Source organism: Ceratotherium simum, chromosome 26 (assembly GCF_057802395.1).
Source record: "Ceratotherium simum simum isolate JZ-2026a chromosome 26, ASM5780239v1, whole genome shotgun sequence".
In the NCBI taxonomy this organism is placed as follows: domain Eukaryota; kingdom Metazoa; phylum Chordata; class Mammalia; order Perissodactyla; family Rhinocerotidae; genus Ceratotherium; species Ceratotherium simum.
In genome coordinates this window covers 3806781-3822272 of record NC_141925.1, presented here as the reverse complement: position 1 = coordinate 3822272, position 15492 = coordinate 3806781, and the positions used below count along the sequence as shown (strand labels likewise).

The 15492-nt window shown below is 47.5% G+C and overlaps 1 protein-coding gene across 1 annotated transcript in view; it reads left to right on the top strand.

Annotated features, from left to right (window-relative positions):
• Positions 1-15492, top strand: part of ADCY9 (adenylate cyclase 9) — a 117351-nt gene that overhangs the window by 86582 nt on the left and 15277 nt on the right. The window contains exons 4-7 of the mRNA XM_004438122.3: positions 3585-3689; positions 4712-4929; positions 8976-9078; positions 11988-12196. Of these exons, the coding sequence (XP_004438179.1) occupies positions 3585-3689; positions 4712-4929; positions 8976-9078; positions 11988-12196 (635 nt within the window). The remainder of the gene's footprint in view (positions 1-3584; positions 3690-4711; positions 4930-8975; positions 9079-11987; positions 12197-15492) is intronic.

The window sequence follows — 15492 nt, the reverse complement described above, 5'->3', positions numbered from 1 at the left end:
CTGAGCAGGGTTCTATGACTCTACACTCCAGGACTTTGAGCTCTGGCGCCTGTGTTTACAGGTGTTTGTTTTGGTTGGTTGTTGTTTGGCCTCCAGTATTCTAGGCCTGACTGCTTTCTGTTCTTAAAGCTTCTGGATGCCTCTCTTTTTCTGTAACAATTACTGCTTCTCTTTTCCTTTAATATTCTGCTTCTATTTTTCTCTAGTGTTTTCTTAGCAGAAATCATCTGTTTGGAAGTATTCATGCCTGTGCTAACCCACTAGCTTAAATGACGATGCAGTGACCCAGCAGTGGCATGTAGGATGACTTCTGCCCCACATTGCGGGTGGTCCCTGTTCGCTTGGAGACATCATCACATGCATGGTTAGGGTGCAGGGCGCTGCTACCTGGGCTTAAACTCCTCGCTGCCATTTTCTAATTGTGTGACTCTAGGCAAGTCCCTGCCGTTTCCTGCCTTAGTTTGCTCATGTGTAAAATGGGGCTAAGCATTGTGTCTGCTTCATGGGTGCTTATGAGGACTAAATAAATTGAAATAGGCAAAGAGCTTAGAACCTTGGAATGGGCCTCAGTAAGTCGTATGTGCTATTAATGTTACATGTTCCTGTCTGCCATGTTCAACCTGAGTTTCGAGTTTGGGAGCAAAGGGTGCTTCTGCTGGTCATGGAACCGCTTGCCAAATAGTCACGTTCAGCAGACTAAACAGGCACAGCCAGGGCTTTTCTGATGTTGTTTCCTCTTCGTTTCTCAGAAAGAGGTTTCCCTGTTCCCTCCCTTGACTGTTATGAAAAAGGACAGCTGTTGACTTAGAAGTGATTTATCTTGTGAAGAGAAATAGCCTTGAAGAAAAAACTATTTTATAGCTCTGTAACATATATTCTGAACAGAACGTAGGGTGCATGTATTGGAATGTGTTAAAAACAAATGCAAATATGCCCAAGTATGTTAGAGAAATAGTTATAATCTTCTTTCCAAAGCCCGCGTTTGCATTGGGAGAAGGAGCAAAGATGATCTGGGAAAATGCAGAGTTTGCTCTTGGGTGTTGTCCAAGGGATCTTGGGCTTCCCAGGGAACGGCCAGCACAGTCCTCGGCCCACACCGTACTCTGTCCTGGGGACCTTAGCTGGTCTCGATGAAGCTTCCCTTGGAGCCAGTGTGCTAATAGTGCCACTTAAAAGAGTCAGGAGGTGGTCATAACTGCTTGAGTCACTTCAGAGGAATGAGGCCCAGGAGGTCAAAGTGCCAGGATTATTCCTGGGTCCTCCTTAAGCCAGGAAAGGAGGCCAGAGAGAGGCTGCATGGTGGTCCTGGTCCGGAAGCCCTGCAGTCTGGTCCCCGCTGTTGACGAGCCTTTGTGTCCTAAGAGCGATCACTTCTGCCTCATGGTGTCATTGTGAGGATTAATCGAGATCAAGTACACGAGACTGCAGACGTCACATGGATAAGGACCTGATTACGGTTCATGGGGATGTCCTCAGCAATAGGCATTTCTAAATCATAGCAGCTGCTATCATTAGAAGAGTGATTTTTCTCCATGTGCCTGGCCCCATTGCTTCCCTGCAGGTCAGTTGCGCAGCCATGCCTCCAAGGTGGTAAGGTACCCCAGATAGTTCCTGAAAGTCTGGAACACTCTTCCCTGTGAAAGCTTCTCAGGGACAGAGATGCTGGCAGCTGTGTAGGGGGAGATACCAACATTTGATGGGTTGGCAAATATTTCACAGAGGTGTCTGCATGTTTGGCAAAAACCAGTGTGTGAGATGTTTTACCTCGATTAAAATGAAGCTGGAAAATAGTTCAAGGAAAATTGCTGTGGGTGGTGGAGAGGGGAAACAAACCCACCCACTGCTGCATGGTGGGGCCCTCCTGGTGCAGAAGGAGCTCTCACCACATATCAGAAGGGAGTGTTGAGATATGAGAATGTCTCCATCAAGGCAGACGGGTTTCTCAAAGATTTTTTGTTTCATTTGTTTTAAAGTTTTAATCAATGAAATTTCCCACCAAAAAGGAAAGTAGCTGAAGAAGAAATAGAACAACAAAGAGCCACATTTTCAAAGCGCAGTGAAATGATCTGCTGCTGGGTCCATGTGATGCGAGTTCCTGGGACCGCCTTGCTGCAGGAGGGCCTGTAGTCCACAGCTGGTTCTCCTGCCTGCCCCCTGCGTCCCCACTCCCTGGACAAAGCTGCTGTGGGAATGCAGAGTGAGCAGTGAGCACTGTTCAGGCCATTAGGAGTCCGATCACAGGTCCTGCTCTCTACTGCTTGACGTTTGGCCCCAACGAGCCCCCAAACCTCCCTGAGCGCAGTCTCCTAGACCATTTATGAGCACCTGGGCTCGGACAATGTATGTCTGTGCCTTTGCTCCCCGAGGCTCTTTGTGGGCAGCTCTGCAAGACTTCACCTGTGTATTAGAACATTTTATCACAGCAGGGTACAGGCTGCGTAGCCTCTGTCAAAGGGATGTGGCTTTGAGTTGCCCGACTGTGAAGACCCTGCCCCAGGCTCTCCAGAGATCAGCCCTGTCCCCATGGGCAGTCCCAGTCTCCCCTGGCCTTCCAACCCTTGGCAGCCAGGACCTTCAGAGAGAGGGTGGGGTATCTGAAGTTGTGTGGCCTTGTAGTGTATCTAGGGAATCCTTTGCGGAGGGTGTGTGCCCTCTGGTGTCCAATAGGCTTGATAGTCACTTTTGCATATTTGTGGCTCTAAATGTATAAAGCATCTTTTATGTGTAAAGCTGGTACGCCATGGGGAATTCCTAAGAAGCAGATGGGCTGTTCTTAAAGTGCATTGAGGAGAGAAAAATATTTGGAACCAAATTGATGCCAAAAGATACCTGAAAAACAAATGGCTACGCTAGAGCAGATACCAAGGACAGCTGTCCTGTCTGTGATCAAGGATGTTAGATTACCAGATGCACTTTCTTCATAACCGGAGAGAATAGTGACCAGAAGTTTTAATATTAAGTACCAGCATTTACTGAGCACTCACTAACACTTCAGGTGGAGCCAAGGTTGTGCAGCCATCACCACAGTCAATTTTAGAACATTTTCACCACCCCAAAAAGAAACCCCATATCCATTCGAGTCACTCGCCATTCCCTTATCCCTTCACCCCTGGCAACCACCAATCTCCTTTCCATCTCTATGGATTTGCCTTTTTTGGACATTTTATACAGATAGAGTCATATGATATGTGGCCTTTTGTGTCTGACTTCTTTCACTGAGCGTAATGTTTTCAAGGTTCATCCATGTTGTAGCATGAATCAGTCCTTCATTCCTTTTGATAGCCAAATGATATTCCATTATATGGACATACCACATTTTGTTGATCCATTCATCCATTGATGGACATTTGAGTTGTTTCTACTTTTTGACTGTTGTGGAATATTCACGTACAGATCCTTGGATGTATTTCCACTGTCAGTTCACCAGTTCATTTTTAACTCATCCTTGAGTGGTTCAGTAAGCCTTCCATTTGGTTACAACCATTCTATGTGACAGCAAATTGCAACAGCAGCGGACTTGTTTGAATCACGTATTGTGGTCGTGTTTTCTAGGTGAGTTCCTATGGTCTGTGTTTTTCTTGTAGACCTGCCCTTCATGCGGAATCACGTTTCTTCCCAAATCGGAAGCTGGTGCAGAAGGAGGAGCTGTGCAAAATGGCTGTCAAGAGGAGCATAAAAACAGCACCAAGGTAACAAGCTCTTGGCTGTTATTCCTGTCAGTTCCTCTCCTGGCACATCCACCTGGGTTTACATTCTTGTCTTGTCAACCTCTCGGTTCTGAGAATAACCCCTCTTAGGCAACACTGTTCCATACCTTCTGGTCCTTTAGGTTTTGAATAGACTGTGAAAGGACAGGATGGAGAGTCAGAGCTAACCCCTGTGAAGTAGGATAATCACATGCTGGACTGGATGGGACTCCCTGATGGGCAGTAGGAGCTTAAAGATTTGTGGATTGGAGTAGTTGGGGAAGATTTGTGGGGCTGGAGGCTAGGTTCAACATATGGGTAGAATGTAGATGTGCAAAGAGAAGAGGGCAGTCCTCAGGATGCGAGATGCATCATGAAGAGGGGCTTGGGGCTAGGGACAGCAGCAAGGAAAGTGCCAGAGAAGGCTCACTCGGAGACTGAGCCAGGACTGGAGTGGGAAGCAGAATATAGACCAAACTCAAGAGCCTTTCAAGCAAGCTTCTGAAGGCCGACTCTCCAGAGAGGCCTACACCTGTCATCCTCTGCCATCACGTCATCTGCCCACAGACTTATGCAACGCTGAGTCAGTCCGTGTTGCTCACAGCCCGTATGGCTCTGGGTTTCCTTTCCCTGGATCCCCCCTCACACTTCCCTCGAGGACCCCAAACCTTCCCCATGGCCCTCTGGAATGCTGGTTTTGTGGTCAGCAAACTCCGAGAGCCTCAACTCTTCCCTTGGCCTTCTCTCCATCTCCTCACTACGGGCCTTCACCATAGGCTCTTCCTACAATGTCGCTTTCCTGGTTGCCTGATCCCCCGGAGGTGCAATTTGATGAACTAGGGGAATGGAGGTGCAGATGGGCGGAGAGGTTGAGTGTTTGCATTAGAACAGAGATTTGAAGGTGCAGGTGGAAATGTGCAGTGCGCAGTGCAGTGGGACTCCAGTGGCAGTCAGGCTGGAATGGAATAGCACTGTTGCATGCGCACACTTCAACCTCTGTGTCTGCTCCCCTTGTCTTGAGGCAGGCTTCTGGAGGACCTAACTCCAAAACGCAAAATGGACTTCTGAGCCCTCCGCAGGAGGAGAAGCTCACCAACAGTCAGACCTCCCTGTGTGAGATGTTACAGGAGAAGGGAAGGTGGACAGGTGTGAGCTTGGACCAGTCAGCTCTCCTTCCACTGAGATTCAAGAACATCCGGGAGAAAACAGATGCCCATTTTGTTGATGTTATCAAAGAGGACAGGTAAGAGTGGAGCTGTTCCCACTGAAGTAAAGATTTGCAGGTAGAAGCCTCTTCCTTTTCCTGAATTACCTTGTTCCCCATGTGTTTGCACTCCATTGTCAGTATATTACTTTATTTTGAAGTAATTTGAAACTTACAGAAAAGTTCATGAATAATACAAAGAATTCCCTTTATACCCTTTGCCTGGTTTTCCAACTTTTAACATTTTACTATGTTTATTTTCTTCTTCTTCTTCTCTCTCTCTCTTTCTCTCTCTCTCTGTGAAGTTTATTTTTTATTTTTTCTGAACCATTTGACGGTAAGTTGGATACATCATGCTCTTTACCTGTTAATACTATATTTCCTAAAAACAAGGATGTTCTTTTACATAATCATAGTTACCAAATTCAGGAAATTTAACATTGATGAGATATTTTATCTATTCCAATTTTGTCAGTTGGTCCAATGTCCTTGATAGCACTTCCTTTCCCTCTGGTGCAGGATCCAGTCCAGGATCACGTATTGCATTATGTAGTTGTTGTGCCTCTTTAGTCTTTTTAAATCTGGAACAGTTCCTCAGCCATTCTTTGTCTTTCATGATGTTGACATTTTTGAAAAATGCAGGCCCAATTCTGTTATAAAATATTCCTGAAGTTGGATTTGTGTGGTGTTTCCCTCATGGTTACATTCAGGCTATTCATCTCCGCCAGATACTGCAGGAGTGATGTCTCCTTCTCAGGTATCATATCCAGAGGCACGTGGCGCCCGTCTGTCCTTCGTCAGTGATAGTCATTTCAATCAACCAGGCAACTGTTGCCAACTTCTCCAGTCTGTAGTTATCATTTTCTCCTTGTGATTAATAAGCAATCTGTGGGAAGATACTTTAAGATCATAATATCCCATTCCTCATCAAACTTCCCTAGATTTCATCTCCATTGATGGTTCTTCCCTGAAACAGTCTTTACTATGGTGGTTCAAAATGACACTTTTTCTACTCCAGCACCAACTGCATGTTTATCATTTGGTGCTCGGCGTTCCACTGTAAAGAGGAGCCCCTCCCCCTTTATTAGTTTTTCTACCCATCTATTATCAACCTGGACTCATGCAGTCCTGTTTTACTTAATACGATGTGTTCCATCACTGTCATTGTAGTTTGACACTCTAGTTCTTCTGAATCTGGCCATTGGGAGCCCCCACTCCAGGCTGTGTCTTGTGTCCTTTTGTATGACTCCATCATTTGTTTTGAGCAATTTCTGACATTCTAATACAACAGGATATTCCAGGCTCATTTTATATCTTCCCTGCCCCAGCTCAGGAATCAGCCATTTCTTGAAAGAGCCCTGGCTCCTTTTTAGTGAAGAATGGTATTTAGATATATAAGTTATTAATGTCTTATTTAATGTCACTGTAGTCAAAGACATACTCTGTGTGATTTCGGTCCTTTTACATTTATTGAGACTTGTTTTATGGCCTCACATGTGGTCTTTTTTGGTAAACATACCATGTGCTCTTGAAAAAATATGTATAGTCTGCATTTGTAGGACGTTGTGATCCATAAACCTCAGTTAGGTCCAGGTGGTTGGTAGTATTGTTCAGATCATCTGTCTCTTTACTTACTTTTTTGTCTGTTGTTCTATCAGTTATTGTAAGAAGGATATTAAAATCTGCAGCTATGATTGTGGAATTGTCTGTGTCTCTTTAATCCTGACAATTTTTGTTTCAAGTATTTTGAAGCTCTTTTTTAGGTACATACACATTTGTGAGTGTTATATATTCCTGGAGAATTGACCCTTTTATTATTTTGAAGTGTTCCTGGTAATACTCTTTATGCCTGGTAATAATCTGTGTTGAAGATTGCTTTATCTGGTAGTAATATAGTCACTCTAGCGTTCTTATTCTTACTGTCTGCATGGTATATATCATTTTCCATTTTTTAGAAATTCCAACTTGTGTCTTTATATTTGCAGTTCATCTCTTATGAGTCTTGCTTTTTAAATCATTCTAACAATCTCAGCCTTTTAATTCTATTTTAATGTACTTACTGGCTTTTTAGCCATACCTCTTTGCATTATTTTTCTTTTAGTGGTTGCTCTAGGAGTTACAGATAGGCATCCTTATATTTTTATAGTCTTTTTATAGTTAGTATTGTATCCTTTCACTTTATATGTAGAAATATTGTAACTGTATGAGTCCTATTACTTTCTTCTGATTCCTGTGCTGTAGTTGTCATATGTATTACATCTACATACATTATAAACCCCAACTTCTAATTCCAACCTCTCGGTAATCTCAGGTTAGTCTCCACTGATTGCTTTTCTGTTGAGGATGAATCATGTTTTCCTGTTTCTTTCTATGTCTAGTAATTTTGAATTGTGTTGTGCACATTGTGTATGATGCTTAGAAACTCTGGATTCTGTTATATTCCTCTGAAGAGTATCAATATTTTGTTTGTTTGTTTGTTGCTGCCAGCAGTTAATTTATCTGAACTCAAACACCAAACTCTGTCTCCCCTGAGATGCAGCAGCTATTCTTTTAGCCTTAATTAGGCTGCTTGGAGTCTGCCATGCACATGCGTATTTCAAGGGTCATCTAGAGATTTGAGCAGAGCTTCCATGCAAAATTTGGGACTCCCCTTCTTTGGTTCTCTTCCTCTGGGATTTACAACCTCATTTTCCATCAATGGGCATGCCAACTCTATTTTCTAGTTTTCCAAGCCAGTGAGACTGTGGCTTTTCTACCTGAGTTTTAGCCATCCTGCACATGGTGTTGACTAATGGCTGTCTTGAGGCAAAAAATGGGAAATTCAGCTGGTGCTCTTCCTTTCCACGTGTGACTCTCCTCCATTTTCTACCTGCTTTGGTCAATCTTCACTGCCTTCCTGGAGTTGTTTTTATGTTTGTCCAGAGTTTATACTTGTTATCTGAGAGAGATTGGTTCAACAGGAGTTAATCTCCGTTCCCAGAAGTAGAACCTTCCAATAATAATTTCAGAGGAGCAGCACAGCTTATAGCAGTGTGTATCCTGCCACGTGATTGCTAAAATGTGGCCATTGCACATCTTCCTCAAGCTGCTTTGTTGTTTTTCCCTCTGTCCACACTTCTTGAGTGGGAGGGAGGATAGAGAGTCAGCATTAGGGGATAGAATTTTCTCTCTTCTGAATCTAAGAGCGTAGTAAGGTATTGCACACTTACCGTGGAAAGAAAGTCCACTATGCTTCAAAGAAAGGAGGGAGTATACATACAGTGAACCTACTGTGCGTCAGGCACATGATAGGCGCTTCACATATTTCATCTGACTTAATTCTAGTAGTTATTGTATGAGGGAGAGAGACTACACCCCATGGCTATATTTGCCTTCTGAAATCATGTTAACAGTCCCTTAAATTTATTGTAATTTTCTCCAGTGTAAAAAGGATATTACTGTTTGCTAGCAATCCGTAAAAGAATGAAAGAGTCACATAAAGCAGGTTTGATTTCTCTGCTATTAAAATCACTGAGCGTTATCATTTTTCAGGTTTCACACGCGATCTGCATATGTGACAATAGCACCAAAATTACACTAGCTATAAACACAATTTTGTGATAACAACCTGTTAGCTTTGACAGTGGTAATTACTGTCAGTTCTCTGAATGACAGAACAGCTGGTTCTGAAGTATGTTTTCATTGGAAGCCTCCAGATCAACATAAGTACTCTCAGTACCGGAATCGGCGGTCCTTCAGAAGGGATTGTTTCCTAGAACAAGAAAGCTGCCTTCTTCTTCTAATTCTGGATGTTAGGAAGATGTTTTCAAAAGCAGGGTTCTAATGATGTGTGTTATAGTTATGGTGAATGGTCATTCTATAGTGGAGGTGAAACATGAAATGTGATTATGTTTGGAAACATAAAAGACTTTCCAGCGATATCTTCTAAAAGGGCGGTTGAGGAATGTCTATTATGTAATGACTTAGATATGGCTTTTGTGACATCCTTGATTAATGGTGTTTCAGTAGCTAATTGCAAGCTTCTGATAAAATAACTATAATGATTGTGTGAAATGTTGATCGATTGCATTTATTGTCTCTTCTAGCCTGATGAAAGATTATTTTTTTAAGCCACCCATTAATCAGTTCAGCTTGAACTTCCTGGATCAGGAGCTAGAGCGAGCCTACAGGACCAGCTATCAAGAAGAGGTGCGTTTTTCCTTATAATTTTAGTAAAGAAACATGTTGTTTTTGCTGAATAGTTCACAGTTAGTTTTGTGCTTTGGCAGCCTTTTTTGTTTTCCTGAGTGACAGGAAAATGAAGGCTAATATTGATTTCCCACAATCTATAAGCTCTAAATTGCATCTGTATGTGAATTTATCTCCACAGCGGAGGAAAAGACCAAGTCTTTCTGTTCTCCTTTGTCTAACATCCCAGGCTAGTCATTTCCCGGTCCCTTTCCTTGGCCACCAGTGCCTCCCCAGGCCCCCTGGCCGTGCTCCAGCCCCCGGAAGCCCAGCAGGGAGGGGGGGCTCCAGCCACACCTGTTCTTTGGTCTCGACCAAGATTCCTCTACCTGTTCCCTGTCAGCTCTCTTCCCCCCTGAAATGGGACAAGGAGCTCAGGAGGCCTTCCGCCTTTCTCTGCGTTCTCGCCTGCATTGGGGCTGAAGCCCACTTCCACAGCCCTTCCACGCCTTAATCCTGTTGGATCCTTTATCCTTCAGCCCAAACATCATTGCCTCCAAAAAACTTTCCCTGACCCGCAACTCGATTTTATTTCCCTGTTTTAATTTTTCTTCTTACTGTGCACCCCATTTTGTAATCTTTTCTTGGGTTGTTATTGAATCATGTCCCTCCCTCCCCAGACTCTCAGCCCCAGGGGACAGGATGTTGTCTCTTGCTCTCCCCTTTACCCAGCATCGAGTACAGTCCCTACACCTACAAGTGCTCAGCAAGGCGTGGTGGAAACAATGAATAAATACACGAACCTAGAGCCTGGTGTGAGTTCTAAGCAGCCATATCCCTGCATTCTTTCCTCTGGGCCCAAATCTGGTTAGTGTTCCAAGGTCAAAAATGCGTACCCTCCCAACCCAGAGCCAAAAGGATTTTTCATTCAAATCCATTCTTTCATTCAGCAGACCTTCATTCAGTGTGAGCCAGACAGAGCCAGTTCATGCCTCATGGGGTTGAGGTGCCACCTTTTGTCAGCCTCCAGAGACAGTGAATACCAGTTAACATCTCAGGCAGGGCTCCTTTAGGGGACTTGTGAGCTGGTTGGTTAGTGGCCTGTAAGGCTGAACATCATCTCATTTAATCCTCACAGCAGCCCTTTAAGGAAGCTCATGATTATCCCCATTTCCAAAGGGAAAGCCGAGGCCAGGAAAGCTGAGTGGCTTGAGATCCCATCGCCAAGGCTGGCACCCTCCTGATCCAGAGCCAGGCACTCCCCACTGCTCCCTGTGCTGAGCAGCCGGGCCTCCCGAGCAGAGGGCACCGTTCTCATCCTGCCCTCTAGTCACCAATATTTATTGAGCATCTGCACCGCCAGGATCATTCTCGGGGCTGGGATTTAGAGATGGCAGACACTCTGATGGGGGAGCAATAACTCGGCGGAAATGAGAGTCCAGAGCCCTGGGTCCTGTGATGCCCTGCAGGCACACAGCACGACACCAACTCAGATTGAGGGCTCAGAGGGAGGTAACTCTTGAGCCCATGTTAGTGAGAGGACTAGCAATTAATCAAATAAAGGAACATTCTAGAGAGAGGGGCCAGCATCTACAAACATTAGAGATGAGACAGGGCCTGTGCGTTCAGGGAGCTGCAGGCACCTCTGTGTGGCGGGCTGGGCTCAGGTGGAATGGCAGGAGGTGGGCAGGGGCCACAGCTTCCCACACTGTGGGCGTTATGCTGAGGGCCAGAGGAAGCCGTGGAGGGATCGTGAGCAGGAGATGGCACCATCAGATTGTGTTGAATAAGATCAAGTGGCTGAATTGTAGAAGTTGACGCGAGTGGACGAGACAGGAGGGGAGCAGGTGGGATGCTATCACTGAAGAGCAAGGCAGGTGTGAGGCCTGGCCCTGCTCGGTGGAGGGTGGAGAGGACAGGGAGATGGGAGAACAAGGGGAGGCTCCTGGGTGGCCCCAGGTGTGACCGGCCCTGTGCTCAGGGGTTTCTCATCTAAGTATCACCGCCACCTGTTAGATGCAGGTACGCATTTCATCTGCCACTGACCAGCATGAAGAAGTTAGGTGACGTGTTCGAGATGCCATGGCCCTAGCCCGGGCTCCTCATCTGCTGTGTGACCTTAGGTAGCCACCTCACCCCGGCCTCCCAATCTCTGCGCTGGGATTGGTAGCGTTTCCTTCTCTAGGGGCTGTGTGAGTGTTGGCTGAGGTCGTGCCCCTGAAGGGTCCACATGGTGCCAGCACCAGTCATCTCTTGGACTCTTGGCATTGTTGCCATTTTCCCCCTCCTCCCCCGATTCCCTGACACTACGTGCGTGTCTCTGTTATACTCCCCACACCACCTGCCGTGTCAGAGTTCTGTCCATCCCGACCATTAGGCTGTGAGCCCCCCAGGGGCCTTGCTTCCTGTCTGCCCCGGCACCGGCACAGAGCCCGGCCCAGAGCAGGCCCCTGATGAAGGCTTGAGCAGCTCTTACTATCAGTCGGCACACCCATGCTGTCATCTGCTGCTTCCATTCCTGCCTGTTCCTTCTGTCACAAAGCCAGCTTTCACACACCCTGAACCTGGGACCCAGCCATTCAGTGGAAGCTCCCAGCCCATGGCTTTCATGCGACTGCCTTTACAGATGCAGACTTGTTGACTTTGCCAGTTGATACTCACCTTTCAGGTTCAGTATGTAACATGCCTGTGAGAACTTACTGGTTTGTAATTGCTTGCTGTGTGACCTTGGGCAAGTTTCTTAACTTCTCTGTGCCTTAGTTTCCCCCATTGCGTGCGATGACCCACCTAAAGTACTTATCACCCTATACTGGTCCAGGTAGGCAGGTGCTCTATTACAGGTTTGCTGTTTTTCCACCTGATTTATACCCCATGGCCGTCTGTCATGGCTTCTATTCATGCTTGCTACCCTCCCCCCCTCCCCGAAACAGGTTATAAAGAATTCTCCTGTGAAGACTTTCGCCTGTGCCACCTTCAGCTCCCTCCTGGATGTGTTTCTGTCCACGACAGTGTTTCTGATTCTCTCCATCACCTGCTTCCTGAAGTACGGGGCCACTGCCACGCCTCCCCCGCCGGCCGCCCTGGCTGTCTTCAGCGCGGCCCTGCTGCTGGAGGTGCTGTCCCTCGTGGTCTCCGTCAGGTAAAGGCCCACCTGCAGGGCAGTTCTCCAGCTTTTAGGCGTTAGCTCCCTCTGCTGGCTCCTAAGTTTATGGCTGAGCAGTCCAACTGCGGCACAACTGACCAGCCCTGAGAAGCCAGCTGTCTCTGCAGGCATCTCCGTGACGGGTCCTCTTTCCTTCCCTCCCCAGCCGTCTCACAGCATCCTCCCTGCAGACCCTGCCCTCGGCACAGGTGGGCATCTCTTTACCAGGAGGTCAGTACCCCCTGCAGCCCCAGTGCCTCCAGCACTGGCATTTTGGGTCTCCCAAATCAGAGACTTAAAAAGAAAAGTGGGAAAATGAGGAATGAGAAAGGGAAGAGAAGGAGACAGTGGTGCTCAGGGTGCAGATGGTAGGGGCTGCCAGCAGGTGTGCAGGCTCCTCTCCTGGAAGTGAGAGCGAGACATCGAGCCCTCAAAAAGAGTCGTAGGTGGAAGTCTTTGTGAGCTTGGACCAGGCAGCGGTTTCTTAGATATAACATGAAAAGCAAAGCAACCAAAGGAAAAACAGTAAGTCAGACTTCATCAACATGTAAAGCTTTTATGTTCCAGAGAATACCATCATCACTTTCCACACCAAAGTGAGAGAGAACCTGCAGAATGGGAGAGTATTTGCAGGTCATGTCTATGACAAGGGTCTAATACCTAGAATGTCAGCTCAATAATAAAAAGACAAACAGCCCATTTAAAAATGGAAAGAGGGTCTGCATAGACAGCAGGGGCCCCCAGGACCCGCCTAGCACCTGAGGAAGCTCACGGCTGCTCTGTGCATTTCTGACTAAGTGCCAGCCCACAGGGCACTCCATTCACAGGCACACAGACCGCCCTGCACCATCTGCCTCCCGGGCACCGTGGCCACCCCCTCTGTGCAGCCCTGTCACTCTCAGTAGGACAGCTGGTCCGCCTAGCAGAGTCCTACTGGTAATTGCCCCCAGGACCTGGGGGTAAATCAGAAATGGGGAGAAGGGCCCTGACCTCCAGTCTTGCTCCTCTTCCCCAACATCCCAGGACAGGATGGGAAATAATAGCTCCGGTCATGCCCTGAGGCTTCTAAATGCTAGTTCCTCCTTTGAAGAAGGCCAGTAACTGCCCTTCCCTCCCACTCCCCGTCCCCCTGCTCCCCCTGAGGTCCCTGTGGCTCTCTGCTGAGGGTGTTTTCTGGCTGCCAGAGGCTGCACCCTCATCCCTCACTCCCAATTGAGATAACTTGAAGGTGCCTCCTCGCTGTCTCCCGGAACCCCCCCAGGATTGAGCTGCATCGCCCACAGCAAGTGGCTCCTCCACAGCACAGCCCTCCCGTGGGCCTGCCCCCTGTGTCTCAGCTCTACACCCCTCGCCGAGCTCCCACATCAATTCTGCTTCTGGGGACCCCAAAGCAAGGCATCTTCAGGCTCCTAGTTTGTTTTTTTCTTTTTAAAATTAGCTTTATTGTGATATAATTCATATATAATAAATTCACTCATTTAAGTGTACAATTCAATGATTTTTAGTAAACTTAGAGAGTTGTGCAAACATCGCCATATAATTTTAGAACATTTCTCTCACCCCAAAGAAAACCCGGTCCCCGTTTGCAGTCATTCCCCTCACATCCACCCTCCCTGCGCCAGCCAGCGCCAGGTTTCCCTCTGACACCGGTGCCTACAGCTAGTAAGGCTCTGGATCTTCCTGAGGCTAGCATTGTCTCCATACCTTTTTTAAAAAACCTTTTATCCGTTGTTCCCTCTTTCTTCGGGCCCAGTTCTACAGTGCCTGGGCTAACCCAGGTTTAGAAACTGCAGAGGCCTCAGGCCACGAAGTCGCCAGGCGTTGCTGTGCTGAGTGCTGGGCCAGTCACACCCACACGCTCTGCAAGCGCCTTCCGAATCAGGTGGCCGCTGTGCTCCTGAATGACCTCTGGTGTGACTTTGAAAGTTCACTTTACCCGGATCATCAAAGCCTGGGAGAGGTCAGGACCTTGAAGGATTTCCTCTTGCCCTGCTGAGGACATATTTAGGATCCCAGATCAACAGGAACCTACACTGTGGAATATGTAGGCGCCCCAGGGAGGCCGGTTCTGTGGCTGCTTCAGTGGCCGGCCCCGGCATCTCTGCTTGGGGCTCTCGTCTCTCTGCTCCAACTGTTTTGTGCTGTGCCCCGGGGCAGGCGTAAAAACAGTGGGTCTTGCCTTCAGAACTCTGCTGTCCTGGGGACCCTTGTGGAGGGCCTCCCAGTCCTGCCTTCTCCTGCCTGGGATTCGGCTCGCTCTGTCTCCTCGTAAGGCGTATGCGTTCTGACTTTGAGCATATTTGTGGTTAGTCTTGGAAATAGTCCAAGGACTCCATTATCCTTTAAGTATCAGGAGGCTAGAACCATCCAGGACCTAAAAGGGTCAGATGGGGCCTGGCTTTGTGTGGGAGATGTCTGAGATTCGGGGTTTCCTTGTGGAGGCCAAGCACAGCAAGTGTGGTCGCTGCACTGCAGGTGTCCGGGCCTGAAGGCGCGGCCACCTGGGTGTGTGCAACAGGCCTTGATGAGGCTTTGTGCCTTGTGCTGTTGAAACTCAGCCGCAGCTCCCGGCCCCTCCAGAAGTGAGGACAGCAGGCCTGTCCCCTCTCCACCCTCCCTAGGGGCTGGCTTCAGAGAGGAATTGTGTGCATGGGTGTCCCTCCCAAGTGGACCCCCGAGGCCCTCTCCTCCATCTCCCACTGTTGGCATCCCGGTGCAGCCCTCCTACCCAGGGCTCCCTCACTTCACCAAGACCTGTTTTTCCTCCAGAACAACAGCCCTCAGCCCTGCACACTCAGCTCCTTCTTCTTTATGAAAGATATTTTATGATGTCCACGTCATTGTCTTGAAATATAGCCCCCCTGTACACACAATTTCAAAAGGAATCAATAAAATGCTGTCACTCCAATCTGAAAGAGAAACAGCAAGAAAGCCATTTGAAATTAAACACATAGTGCCTCACTGCGTACGTACCAGGGACCCCCACCCGGGAGTCGTAACGGAGGCGTCAGCTGTTTGCCCTCATGCGCAAGGTCTCTGTGAACGTGACGGCTCCAGGTGCAGACGGTTGGAGGTGTGCGGGTTTGGTGGCACAAGCACCGTGAGCTGAGTTGCAGCCTGTGACATGATTTCTGAAATGATGAATGACTCTTGGCGATGTCCCAAACTAAGGGTAACCTTGCTTAGTTTATACAGTAGTTCATTCCTGGAAAATTCAGCATGTGTTAATACCACACAGCATCGATTTTCTGTTTGTAAACAAAATGCAACTAGGCTCTAGGCCGAGGTCATTG